This window comes from Nomascus leucogenys, chromosome 6 (assembly GCF_006542625.1).
Source record: "Nomascus leucogenys isolate Asia chromosome 6, Asia_NLE_v1, whole genome shotgun sequence".
Classification (NCBI taxonomy): domain Eukaryota; kingdom Metazoa; phylum Chordata; class Mammalia; order Primates; family Hylobatidae; genus Nomascus; species Nomascus leucogenys.
The window spans coordinates 77,730,446-77,745,112 of NC_044386.1; the positions used below are offsets into that span (position 1 = coordinate 77,730,446).

Consider the following 14,667-nt stretch of genomic DNA (forward strand, 5'->3'; position numbering starts at 1 on the left):
GCATATATTTCTTAGCTGGGGCTCTGCCCCACCCTGAAACACACCCCATCAGACAGTGGCAATAGTGTAAAATGGCAATGTGTTCTCTCTTGCCTTGTCAAATGCCTGAAAGGCATATATTCTTTGATTTATGAAAGGAGAGCCTCGCCAAACACACGAAATATTACAGCAGAACTTGCATCTAGAACTCAGTAAGAATGCCAGATATCCTATACTCCTATTCTGCCATCTTTTTTTGGTGAATATTTATCATTATTACATTATAAGCACAATATAAGTCCTGTATAGACATTTAGGAAATACAGAGAAGCAAAAACAAGAAGATAAACCACCATTTAGGAGCAAAAAAAAATGTGGTTAACATTTTAATATCTATCTATCCAAACTCTTCCCTCTGCATGTTTAAATTTTAAGAAATAAGAGATTTTTAAATTTAAAATCACTGCTTAAATTATCTCTCTCTTTCTCTCTCCCTCTCTCCAGTTTATCATTACCAGTTCAAGATCCAGTTCATCAACCAAACTCAGACGCCAATACAAACATCTTTTACCATGTCACTACTCGGAACAAAAGAGAAAATGCAGAAAATTCCCATCACTCTGTGAGTAGGAGGTGTGGCCCCCTAGGGTGATGACACGCTTATTTTTCTTGCAGAGTATAAATGGACTCTGTAATTTTCAAGAGTCAGGCCAGCTACAACTACTTTGTTCCAGATGTAAACCAAAAAGTATCTGAGACATGTCTCAATCAATTTAGAAGTTTATTTTGCCAAGGTTAAAGACATCCCCATGACACAGCCTCAGGAGGTTCTGGTGACCTGTATCCAAGGTGGTCAGGCTACAGCTTGGTTTTATACATTATAGGAAGATATAAGACATCAATCAGTACTTGTAAGATGTACACTGGTTTGGTCCAGAAAGGCAGGACAACTCAAAGTGGTTTGGGGTTGGTGGTGCAAGGGAGCTTCCAGGTCATGGGTGCATTCAAAGATTTTCTGATTGGCATTGGTTGAATGAGTTTATCTAAAGATCTAGAATCAATAGAAGGGAGTGTCTGGATTAAGATAAGGGGTTGTGGAGACCAAGGTTCTTATTATGCAGAAGAAGCCTCCAGGTAGCAGGCTTCAGAGACAATTGATTGTAAATGTTTCTTATCCGACTTAAAAAGGTGCCAGACTTAGTTAATTCTCTCCTAGATCAGTGAAAAGACCTGGATAGGGAAGGGAATTCTCTACAGAATGTAGATTTTTCCCCCCACGAGACAGCTGTTCAGGGCCCTTTCAAAATATGTCAAAGAAATATATTTTAGGGTAAAATAGTTTAATTTCTTTCAGGGCCTGCTGTCTGTCATGTGATGCTATACTAGAGTCAGGCTGGGATTTGGTGTCTTATTTCTACAAAAAGTTTGCTTCATCGGTCTTAAAATCTGGGTTTTAATGTTAATGCTGGTCAGTTGTGCCTGAATTCCAAAGGGAGGAGAGTATAACGAGGCATGTCCCACCTCCCCTTCCCACCATGGCTTGAACTCGTTTTTGAGGCTAACTTTGGAATGCCCTTGGCTGAGAGGAGGGGTCCATTCAGATGGTTGGGGGGCTTAGAATTTCATTTTTAGTTTACATGGGCTTGAGCATTTGAGCACCAGTCACATACAGGGCACTGTGGTAGGCGCCAGATACTATCTGAGCCAGCTCTTACCTACAGCAGAAAACTCTTGGTCCACAAATCAACTCTTAATGTTTGGTTCTTTTTGTGAACATAAATAAATATTTGGTGCTTCAGAAACAACCCCTTTAGTAAACACAGCCCATCCCACATGGCCATGCTGTTCAGACAGGACATCCACCCAAGGCCAAACCCTCACGTCCCTCCTCAGCCTCTCCAGGTTCCACCACCTGCTCAATGTTATGCACTGTGGGCTGAGCAGACAGGGAAGCCAGAGATGGCCCCACCAGGGCGTGCAGTGCAGAGGCGAGTGGTGAGGGGCAGAGCAGGTGTTCCCAAGAGGTCCCAAGAGCCCTTCCAGTGAGTTCATAACCCAGAAATTCAAGTGGTATCTTTTGACTTGGCACAGATTTCCAATTTCAATCAGCCTACTCTGCCAGCCTTCCCATCTGTCCCTCACCCTGTTACCCACCTGCTCACTCTGAGGCTCCCCAGCCTCTCTGGCCTCTCAGCCCTCAGCATGGACTCTCCCTGGAAAGTGACACTAGCCCCTCACCCACTCCAGGGATGGTCCTGAGCTTCCTGAAAATTGCCCCCAGCTTTAGATCTCTGATCATCACACTGATTCAGTCATTCAGCAAGCATTTGTTGATGCTCTGTCCAACACCTACCTAAGGACACAGAGGACCCTAGCCTCTGGATGCTCACAACCTGGCAGGGTGGGGGGATTCCTAAACAATTCTTCACAGCATACTCAGGAAGAGCTATGCCAAGCCACACAAGGGACCCCCCCCCCCATCCATCTGCCTCACCCTAAATCCACTGCTGCCTCTGCACTGCCAAAAATCTCTCCCAGGGGATGGTTCTCAATAGTGGAAAGGGCATCTTGCTGCTCTATCAGCGTTGGGATATTTTAATGTTTTGGAGATTAGTGAGTAAAGCTGATAATGATACCTCAGAGTCTGCATTTAAATCTTGCTCTAAATCGGTGCATCCTTTTTATGTGTAGTTTATCTATTACTGTTATGCCTCACCGTTTTAATAGAGGTTTCTATTTATATGGAGGGAGGAGCATTACTTGGGAGAGAGTGCATGGTGTAGGCAAACTATGTTAAACCTACAGAAAGCTAAACTGTCCAGATGCCATTGCCAAAGCCCCACTGTCTCCACGGGGGCTTCTTCCTAGAAGCTAAGCTAGAGAAAGTTAACTAGATTTGTTATAGTGGGACTTCTCAGAGCCTTTTTGATGTGTTAACACAGAAAATAGTATAGTTTTCGCAATTTTATTATCTGGAAATCCCTTTTTTATCCTGGCACACCTACTGCTAGCTCTATCAATAGTCTGTTGAACACTAGTTTGGGAAATGCAGCAAAAATCCCAAGTCATTCAGGGAAACACAACACATCTTGAATGTGTGTGACCGTCACTTTGCTGTTACAACTAAACTGATTGCGTCTGATTTTCTTTGTGTATTCAAGGGGCAAAGGAATTCTTAGTAATAAAACGTATTCCTTTCTCATCACGCTGGATGTGGATATCGGCGGACTGATCATGATCAAGTTCAGGTGGGAAAACAGTGCAGTGTGGGCCAATGTCTGGAACACGGTCCAGACCATCATCCCATGGAGCACAGGGCCCCGCCACTCAGGCCTCATTCTGAAGACAATCAGAGTCAAAGCAGGAGAAACCCAGCAAAGGTGACTGCCGTTTCAATCTCCTATTAACATCCATTAAGCACCCACTTGTGCCAGGCAGTTTCACAATTTAATACTCACATTCATCATGTGAAGTGAGTATTATTAGGCCCTAGTGATGGAGTACAGAAGCTCAGAAAGGTGAAGTGACTATCCCAACTTTACACAGCCACAGGTGCCAGGACAAGGATTCACACACAGGTCTTTGAATCCCACACCAGGGTCTCCCCACTGCCCGTGGCTAACGCTGCCTGCCTCTGGAGCCTGAGGACCACCACACTAGCCCCAGGCTTCTCAAGCTTCAGCGCAGGTGAATTACCAGGTGATGTCAGTGCTGCCGGTCCAAGGTGCTGTGGTAGATGCAACATCTTTTTGTTGTTGTTTGCCCAAAGAAAAGCTTTTAACAGATCACAATCTCAAAAATCTCAATGTATCTCTCTGTCTGTGGTCGTGTCTTTCAAATGTCAGATGCCAGAGAATCACTGGGAAGCCAAACACATTTGCAGAATTCCTGGACCTACCTGCAGATTCATGGTGGGCTTGGGAAGGGGTCTAGGATGCCTGTTGTTGAATAAGAGCCCTAAGAAACTCCGATGTAGAACAATGGGTCACCCATAAGAAATGCTGCTGTGTTTGATTTAACATCTCCCTGGCCCCAAAGTCTCCAGGGATACGAAGGAGTTGGGGTGGGGAGCAAAGAAAAGGAAGGACAGGGCTGGGCGTGGTGGCTCACACCTGTAATCCCAGCACTTTGGGAGGCCTAGGTGGGCGGATCACCTGAGGTCAGGAGTTCAAGACCAGCCTGGCCAACATGGTGAAATCTCCCGTCTCTACAAAAATACAAAAATTAGCTGGGCGTGGTGGCGCACACTGGTAGTCCCAGCTACTCGGGGGGCTGAGGCGGAAGAATTGGTTGAACCCAGGAGGTGGAGGTTGCAGTGAGCCGAGATCGTGGCATTGCACTCCAGCCTGGATGACAGAGAGAGACTCCATCTCAAAAAAAAAAAAAAAAAATAGAAAAGAAAAGGAAGGACGCTCCAGCGCTCCTGAAGTCCTCCCAGCAGAAGAAAGGGCTGCCTAACACACCCTGCCATAGCAACCATGCTTTTCGGTCATCCATGGTTCTCCACAGCAGAATTCCAGGTGTCCCTGGGCCCTCTCCTCTCTCTGCCCTTCTCTATTCAGGACATGGTCTCTCCTCTCCCACCTTCGCTTGTCGCGAAGGCCATGTTTCTCTTTGGCTTGTCTTCATAGAGGTGGAAACAGCAGGCTTCTAACCTCTGAACTACCCTCTTCCCTTATCCCCTGGGTTTCACTGCCAGGAGCCGGCCTGTGGCAGATGTATGCCCCCGAGTCCCTTTATACAACTGCAATCTGAGATTTTATCTCCCTGGAATGCGAAATCCTGGCAATTACTAAGAGCATACTCTGCCGTCTGCCAACAGATCTCCCAACATGATCAGTCTGGGAAGATTAAACTGCTCGCTCCTCTTCTGCAGTGAGCTCTTCTCACATGACTCTTTGGCCCATTGGAGCAGTGCTGCTTCTGAGCTCTGACCCTGCCCAGATGCTCTTAGCTGGAGAGTAATTCTTCAGCTTAGGTGGCTGCTCACCCTGACAATCCCATGTGGCTTGACCTGAAAGGGTGTCTAAAGCACAACACTACATTCTCCACTGGGGCACACCCATGTGGTATGGAAGAAGAAATGAGGAGAGGGAAGTGCCTGGCACTTCCAGGGCCCCCACACAGGGTGGGCATTGAAGCAGGTCCTCCATGGCATTGATCTCATGTGATCTTTGCTGTGATCCTGAAATGGGTAGTATTGGCTGTGCAGATTAGGAACCTGAGGCTCACAGAAGTTACACAGCTTGAGGACATTGCTCAAAATTGTCCCAGTCCAGATTTGACTGGGATTTGTCTCATTTATTACCCATTTGTTGGGGGTGTGCTGTTTCCAACAGTTCCTTCTTCCATTAGTTTTGGTTCCATTAATCTGGATTTTCTCAGTCTAATCTAGCAGAGTTGCAGTGCTAGACATTAACATATATATGCATCAAACCCATCCTTAGGGCTGTAGGAGGTATGGCATGCGCGTTATGGGAGCTATAATTTTTTTTAGGTTGTAAATACCTAGTGCCTCCTCTGTGTCTACACAGTGCCAGGTAATATTGGAGAATACAAAAAAAAAAAAAATCTGAGTTGTGGCTCTTGGTAGAAATAAACTCCAGGACCTAACCAGGAAAATAAGATGAATTAATTTTACTAACAGTGTGGTCCATCCCAGGGCTTCTCAAACATTCACAAGCATACAAAGCATCTGGGAATCATGTTAAAATGCAGGTTCTGCTTTAGTGAGTCTGGGGTGAGCCTGATGTTCTGCATTTCTAACAAGAGACCAGGCGATGCTGTTGCTGCGGGTCCGTGGACCACACTTTGAATAGTGAGAGTCCAGCATTACACAACCCAGGAAGTGTAACAAGAAAGTTCAGACCCATACACTTGGGGCTGTGCCGCAACACGCTTTGAGGAGGCCAAGAGGTGTTCCCAGGGAGACAGGCAGCCGGCAAAGCAATATGGCTGGCAGGAACAGATGGACTCCAGTGTCAGCCAGTCCTAAACTCACATTTTAACTTCACTGCTCACAATCTGTGTAGCCTCAAACAATAACTTCACTCTTCAAGACCCAGTTGTTTAGTGATAAATGAGAATCATAATATACATTTCATGAGACTAATAACAACTACCAATTTTTTAGTGCCTTTTGCAGACCAAAATCCCAGAATCGGGATTAAACTCTACACTCTTAATTAATTAATTAATTAAACTCTACACTCTTAATATCACTGCTAAGTGCAAGGGGGAAAAGAAGTAGGTTAAGTAACTTGCTCTGTGCCTCCATGGAAGAAATTCAGTGGAAGGTGGTTTTCTTCCCCCAAAGGCACAAAGTCAGGGATGAGTAAGGTTGTGGAGATGGTGAAGAGAAAGAGAAGAAACTATTGGCCCTACAGCAAGACCAAGTATAATAACTGGCTAAACCTAATGAGAAGACATTCAATTTCCACAGTACTCATATAAATGCAAAATAAAATCAAAGAAATTATCACTGGTTACTCATTAGTTTGGCAGGAATTCAAAAATGGACTGTTGTCCAGAGTTAGTAAAGATGTGGAGAAACGGGCATTCTCATACACTATTAGTAAGAGTGTAAATTACAGGCATTTTGTAGGGGAATTTCATTCAACAACTAACGTTTAGTGAGTACCTACCTTATGCCAGACACTGTTGTGGACACCAGATGTGTAATAATGAACAGACAGGCTGGGCTAAAATACAAAAAAATTAGCCGGGCGTGGTGGTGCATGCCTATAATCCCAGCTACTCGGGAGGCTGAGGCAGAGGAATCGCTTGAACCCGGGAGGCAGAGGTTGCAGTGAGCTGACATCACGCCACTGCACTCCAGCCTGGCGACAGAGCAAGACTCCATCTCAAAAAATATATATCTATATATCTATATATATATATATAGTGAACAGACAGAGTCCTTGGTCTCATGAAGTTTACATTATCACATTTTTAAATATGCATACTACTTTGAGCCAGAATTTTATTTCTAGGTGTCTTATCGTCTTTCTGTAGTATCTGTGCACATAATCAAAATATGCACAAAGGCTATATATGAATACATATGTACAGAATGTTTGTTGCAGTACTATTAAATAAATACTATACATAATAAGTAAATAGTAAACTCTTGAGAAAATCTTAATGTCTAACAGTAGGAAAATGCATTGTGGCACATCCTTAAAATGGAATGTCATGCAGCAGGTGAAAAATAGTGAAATAGACTTCTACCTACTGATATGAGCAGGTCTCTGAGTACCACTTTCTGGTAACAAGGAAAAATTGCAGGAAAACATATACAACATGATGCCACTCAATATATGTAAATGCATAGGAACAAGTCTGGAAATGCATAAACCAAATCATAAATGTAGAGAGGGGAGAGACGTTAGTGAAGGCCAATGGTGAAGAGGTTCTTTACTATTCGACTTCATTTATCCCTTTACTATTTGAATTTTCAAGAACGCATTCACAGATTACTCATAGCATTTTTAAATTTTAAAAGTCCAATTTAGTGAAGACTTGATCTTAGATGCAATTCAAAGAAAAAAGAAGTAATAAACTAGAATTTTTCTACAGATATATCTATAGATATATATTTAACAGATGCAATTGGAATTAGTAACACAAAATGGTATCTGGGGCCAAGCCAATAGCCAAAGCAGTCTAGTTGTTGTTTCCAAAACAACTGTCCTCTTTAGTGGACAATGTCAGCTCCAATATGAGCAAGGGGCAGGGCTAACAGGGCTGAGCCAGGCAGAAACCAATGATAGTGGCCTCATGCCAAGGACCTTTAAGAACAGCATTTACAAACTGGAGCTTGTCCAAGGACAGAAGGCTGGGGAGGTAAGCTTGCCTTAGGAGGAAGGGTGGAGGAACTAGAAATGTTTGCCCTGAAGTCAAGGCAAATGTGGTCAAGGAAACAATAGTCACCCTCAAATCGTCCGTGAGCTGTCATAGGGGAGAACAAAGGAGGGCTGCCCCAGGACTTTCCTTCTTACAGAACTGAAATCACCCCAGTGTAGAACCCCAGGAAGTCTTACACTGATGGCTTTCACTGACTTGGGTTTTGTTTTTCTCTGAAGTTACAAAAATATTTGCGAACATAAGAATCTAATTTAAAAAAAGACATCACATGCCTTACACAAATTGAGTGGAATTTGATAAAGGATGAAACACTTCAATAAGCTCCACCTAAAACTTAATGCTGTGTTTGCTTCCTGTTTTCTATTCAGAATGACGTTTTGCTCAGAAAACACAGATGACCTACTACTTCGCCCAACCCAGGAAAAAATCTTCTTCAAATGTGAAATAAAGTCTAAAACATCAAAGCGAAAGATCAGATGAGATTTAATGAAGACCCAGTGTAAAGAATAAATGAATCTTACTCCTTATCTGGAATGGCTGCCTTATTTAGAAGCCAAAATTACATGAAGAATCTCACGTAAAGCTTAAATAAAGTTTAGATTTAAGGGGGGTATGTTTCACTCTCATAAACGGAGCTTTTAAAAACGATATGATGTAACTATTTTCCAGTATTAGTACAACCAAAAATGTCCCAATTTTATCTCTGGTTAAATGTTAATATATGCAAATAAGTACAAATGCAAGAGCCATTTTAGATCTGTTGTTCTAATTTACAATGTCTTTTATAATTAAGTCAAGTTTCCCACATGTCCTTGCTAGTTTATTCTGACCAGTTTTTGAACCATGCTAGAAAGATACTTTTTTATTAGGTAACTAGTGCTTCAATAAAGCAAGATTCTAATTAATCACCACTAGTTGTGTATACCAAAATGCACACCCTTTAAGATAATACAGTTCATAAAAGAAGATAAACTATAATTATTCTAATAGTTATACAAATCATATAATGATTTCACAGAACCAAACACTTACAAGTACAATTCTATTAAAACTACCAGTGATAACAGTGAAAGCTAGACAGGTGGTCATTTTAATAATGGAATTACAAATTAAATAAATATAATTATTGTATCTTACTAATGCTTGCAACAAAAGCTAATTTAAAAAACTTGGAATGTCTCAAAGAGTTTGCTATGGACTGAATGTTTGAATCACCCCAAAATTCATATGCTGAAATCTAATCCCCAGTGTGATGGTGTTTGGAGGTGGGGCCTTTGGGAGGTGATTAGGTCATGAGGGTGGAGCCCTCATAAGTGAGATTAGTGCCCTTACAGGGGATAAAGGGTCAGAACTCTCTGCCATGTGCAGATATGAGAAGGCAACTATATGCAAACCAGGAAGTTGACCCTCACCTGGAAGCAGACTACCAGATCTGCTGGCACCTTTATCTTGGACTTTTCAGCTTCCAGAACTGTCAGAAATAAATGTTTCTTGTTTAAGCCATCCAGTCTATGGTAATTTGCTATAGAAGCCTGAACTGACTGAGAGAGCTAGATGTCAAATTTCAAACTGTCCAATAAGTGAAATAATAATGTTTTGACCAGCAAATTCCATCACAAAGCACATGGTGACAATGGACACTAAATATGGTAATCAGTTAGATATGTGTTTTACATAATTCAGAGAGGAGGAACATGTTATGCACATTAAACAACCTAACCTAACATGCACTTAGGTTCGGCTATATACAGCCCATAATTCATATTCTCTTCACCAAAGCAGGGTAAACTGGGGCTCATGAAAACAAAAATCCTGGAAAGATGTCTGCCTCTGACTAATCAATTTAAAATTATCTTGTATGATTCACTTTTATTTCCCTTAGGAAGACCTAGAAATCTAAAACGTATGGGGTGGTGGGATAGGAAGAACAGCTGGTCAGTGTTTCCAAATGAAGCATTCTGTCCTGAATGTTAATCTTACCTGCAAAAGTATTTGACTCCACTTAGGGAGTGTGTATGAGTGTGTGTCTAAAATTGGTAGATAATAAAATGAACAACATTTCCCATTATGTCTAAAATACTAAGGTTTACAATAAAATGTTTGCATTGGATTGCCAGGTTTTATCATTAACGATCCAGAAGGAATTTAAAGAATCACTTTTGAAAAACAACAGAGAAACACTCTTTGCTATATATGCAAGAGTCCATGCATATGTATTCCAGGAGACATGTATGTGAGCCTTGAAATCATCGCAGCCAGAAACAGCCCAAATGTCTGCCAGTACAATGCAGAAATGAACTGGGGTATAGTCTTGCTAACGGACTGTCATACAACCGTGAGAAAGATGAACCAAAGCTACACACACAAAAGAACAGGGCTGGGGCCAGCATGAGGCGGCGAGGCATCTAGGGAGCAACATTTAAGGAAGCACTCATGCATTTTTCACTTGCACAAAGACACAAAAAAAGGTACAATATGATACAAAAAATGGATAAACACCTGTAATCCTAGCACTTTGGGAGGCTGAAGCAGGCTGATCAATTGAGCTCAGGAGTTCGAGACCAGCCTGGCCAACATGGTGAAACCCCGTCTCTACTAAAAATACAAAAATTAGCTGGGTGTGGTGGCGCGTGCCTGTAATCCCAGCTGCTTGGGAGGCTGAGGCACAAGAATCCCTTGAACCCGGGAGGCAGAGGTTGCGGTGATCCGAGATCGCGACACTGCACTCCAGCCTGGGCAATAGGGTGAGACTCTGTCTCAAAAAAAAAAAAAACCCAAAAGGAAACAAAACAATAAAATCATTATCACAAAAGCGAGGCTGTGATAATCCCAGGAAAGAGGAAGGGCATCCTGGAGTTCCAGGTGCCAGCAATAGTCTACTTCTTACTCCAGGTGGTGGGTACGCACACGTTCACTGATTTAACCGTTCTATATACATCTACATTTCACGCACTTTTTAGTATGAATGTCACCTTTCACAATGTGAAAATAAAAAAGGGAAAATAAAGGACAGAGTTAAACAAACATGTTTCTACTATAGTGTGATATGTTTCAAAAGTAATATAGTTTCACAAGCAATATAATTAGAAATTATTTCATCTTTAGTAAGATAACTTGAAGTGCCACAATACATGGTAACATTTTGGGCAGAGAATTCAACAAGCATCCAACGTGACAAGTGGTTAACTGGAACATTTGAAACTCCTCTTGGCATGTCCAAATCTGGTTGCCAATTCTGTTGTCGGTGGATTATTTTCACTTGGAGGGATGTGTTCATCGACATCACATTTTCTTAAGTATATTCGAGTAGGGAAGTCAAATCGGGAAACTGAATAATGCAGTCACATCTGTTCGTTGCACATGCAAAATGCTGGCTCGTGAACTGATTATACACACCTCTCTCCAAAGAATCTGCATTTATGAGCCCACTCAGGAAAGATAACACTAGCATCTTGCCTTTTAGGCAAAAGCTTATTTGTGTTTCTCTTGTAAGAGAGCACTGGGAAAGAAATGGAATGTCGATTACACTGCAGCTGGGCTCTTTGAGGTGAGTAAGTCAGAGAGAGAAGGAAACAAGCACTCCAACATTAAAATGAACGCAGTCTGCTGCATCGCAAAGCTCCCTGTCCTCAATGTTCACCTTGAGCCATGTCGGCCGCAAATACCGCAAAAGCTTGGATTGCAGTACACGTCTGTGGGGCGGCAAGGCAAGGGGTAAAGCTGCCCAGTGCTGTGCTTGCACTCCCACAGAGGCTGGACTAGAGGAAAGTCAGAGGGATGGGAAATAGACAAGCAAGATGAAGACTAAAGCAAGTCAATCCCAAAAGGGACCATTTACTGGCTAAACTTTTCTTATAATACATACTTCTATTTGAATCCCAATGATCTGTACATGATTAATGCCTCCCGAAACATCTCATTCCTTCCCTTCTCTTATCCCTTCCTCCTTTTCTTTTCTCCCCTGGAATTGCTCTGCATAACTTAGTCCTATTTATCTACCCAGACCCAGTTATTTTCACCAGTTGCCTCCTAGCCCGGCCAGGCCACAGAGATCTTTCTTCTGAGCACTTGGCAGTCACATAAGGGACGCTCTCCGCCATCCACTTGGCCTTTAGTTATTTGTGCCCCTCTGATTCCCCTCCAACCTCCCAGCCTCCTCCCAGCCTCCACGCTGCTCCCTGCCCTCGACTGAACCATTCCAGGGGAGCCCAGGCCTCCTTCCCTGCTCGCCTGGTTCTCTCTTTATAGGCAATCTCACCCACACCTACGGCTTTATTTATGACCAACCACATAGGCCAACCATTCTCACTATAGAGCTCCAGCCTGGGCCTTCTCTCCAGACCAATATTCCCATATATTATGCAATTGTCCATTCAACAGTTCCCGCTATGTCATCTCTCCCTGCATCCAAAAATGAACGCATGATGTTTCTTGCCCCTAGAACCTACTCGTCCCCATTCTCTCTGTTGTTTATCTCCTTGAAGGTCATTACCACCCACCCAGTTGCTGGTGGTAGACTCTGGGAAGTCATCCATTATGTGTCCTCCCCTTTGGCCCCTCACAATCCAACAATCACCACATCCCATGAATTCTACCCTTATTTCTTAAGCGTGTCTATGTCTCCCCACCTCTACTGCCATCAACCCAGCCCAAGCCGAACTACCGCTTACCCAGACGTTTGCAACAGCTTTCAAACTCATCCCCCAGACCCCCTCCTCCCTCTCAATCCCTTCCCCTCACAGCGACCAGAGTGATCTTAAAAAAAAAAAAAAAAAAAAAAAAAAAATTAAATCATTTTCCTGCATAAAGCCCTCCCAATGACCTCCCACGTTTTTTGGAAAAAGTCCAAAATAATTACCCTGGCCTTCAAGGCCCCCAGTCAAGCCCCTACTTTTCTCCCCAGTCTTGCCTCCCATTACTCTCTGTCTGTCACTCACTAAGCCATTGTCCAGTTCCGCTCACGGAGTATCCACCCAGCCTGCCCTTTATTTTTTATTTTTATTTATTTATATATTTACTGGAGACAAAGTCTCGCTCCATCACCCAGGCTGGAATGCAGTGGTGCAATCACAGTCATTGCAGCCTTGACCTCCTGGGGCTCAAACAATTCTCCCACCTCATCTTCCTGAGTAGCTGGGACTACAAGTGCACACTGTCACATCCGTCTAATTCCTAAATGTATTGTAGAGACAGGGGTCTCACTGTGTGGCCCAGGCTTAGCGTGCATTTTAGAAATGCCTTAGGAGCTTTAAAAACTAGCCCCGCCTCAGTCCCACACCTACAGATTTTTGACTTAATTGGACTGGGGCAGGGCCCGAAGATTGAGACTGTTGAAAGCTCCCCAGGTGATTCTAATATGCACTAAGTTTGAGAACCACAGGTCTAGACAACACTGGCCACCTCAGTTTGTTCAAAAGTACAAAGCTGTCTCCTCGGCCCATTCTGTTGCTTACACTCCCATCTCTCCTCCGTTGCACACTTGCAGCTCCAAGTTAGGTGTTACTGCTTGGGGGATCATTTAACAATTATCTCATACTACCCGAGCTTCAAGCAGCTCCCCCTGCCATCCATAGTCAATGTCTTTTTATTCTCCTGGTGAAATGATTTGTGGTCATGCCATGCAGAGCCATATTGGAGCCTGAGGCAAAAGGAAAAATCAGTAATAGTGAACCTGTCTTTATTTATATATTTATTTTTGAGATGGGTCTCACTCTGCTACCCAGACTGGAGTGCAGTAACATGATCACAGATCATTGCAGCCTCAACCTCCTGAGCTCGAGGGATCCTCCCACCTTAGCCTCCCAAGTAGCTAGGACTACAGGTGCATGCCACCATGCCCAGATAATTTTTGTATTTTCTATAAAGACAAGGGTTGCCCAAGCTAGTCTTGAACTCCTGGGTTCAAGCAATCCACCCTCCTTACCTTCCCAAAGTGCTGGGATTACAGGAGTGAGTCGCTGCACCCAGCCTGACCTTGCTCTGTCACCTAGGCTGGAGTGCAGTGGCCAAATCAGAGCTCACTGCAGCCTCAACCTCCTGGACACGAGCAATCTTCCTGCCTCAGACTCCCAAGTCACTGGGATTACAGATGTGAGCCACCATGACAGCAAAATGTTTATATTTTATGTATCATAGATTTTCGCATTCGTTTCCACTTAAAAAATTTTTGCATTAAAAATTTTCATGATAACTGAGTTTTTGGAGTCCCCTTACATTTTTGCACCCAAGGCAAGTGCTTCACTAGCTTTACCCTAGCCGTAGGCCTGATCTGTGAAACGGTTTCTTTACTGCCTTTCTCTCCCACTGGCCTTGAAGCTTGGTGAAGTCAGGGAGAGGCTCTCATTGTTCACTGCATTATTCCCAGTGCTCAGCCCATCACCTGGTAGAGAGTCGGCATCCCGTAAAGGCTTGCTGAATTAATAAGTGACAGTTATCTCTTCTTATCTGTATTTTTTGCCTCTTGATTAAATCAGAAGCTTCAACTACCATACCTGTCCAAGATAGAGTTCACTGCTTCCTCATTCAGCTTAGAAACAAAGCCAGGTTGGCGTAGGGGTTGACTTCCTCCCTCCCTCATCTCTTGGCCCTGCTGGCCTCCTCTTATGTTAGCTCAGTTTCTGCCTCAATCAGTTCATCAAAACCCCTTTGTGTTCCTTGACTACATTTTTACTTTTGAAACAGGTCTATCACAAACAGAATTTTCTAGGGTCTTGGAGCTATCTTCCTGCCAAATAAGATAAAATTAGAGAATAACCGTAAGGGTCACCTACAACATCCCTCTCAACCCATTCTGTACACACGCACCTTGTTCACTGGCATTTC

The 14,667-nt window shown here is 43.3% G+C and overlaps 1 protein-coding gene across 3 annotated transcripts in view; it reads left to right on the forward strand.

Annotated features, from left to right (window-relative positions):
- The window catches only part of LIPC (lipase C, hepatic type), a 157,957-nt gene extending 148,609 nt beyond the window's left edge, over positions 1 to 9,348 (forward strand). Inside the window, exons 8-10 of one of the 3 annotated variants that reach the window (XM_012507454.2) lie at positions 484 to 601; positions 3,141 to 3,359; positions 4,802 to 6,091. In XM_012507454.2, the coding sequence (XP_012362908.2) occupies positions 484 to 601; positions 3,141 to 3,359; positions 4,802 to 4,913 (449 nt within the window). In that variant the 3' untranslated portion in view covers positions 4,914 to 6,091. Of the gene's footprint in view, positions 1 to 483; positions 602 to 3,140; positions 3,360 to 4,801; positions 6,092 to 8,213 lie in introns of those variants that run through there. The other 2 variants (XM_012507455.2, XM_012507456.2) reach the window with 2 other exon arrangements.
- The last annotated feature ends 5,319 nt before the right edge of the window (positions 9,349 to 14,667 follow it).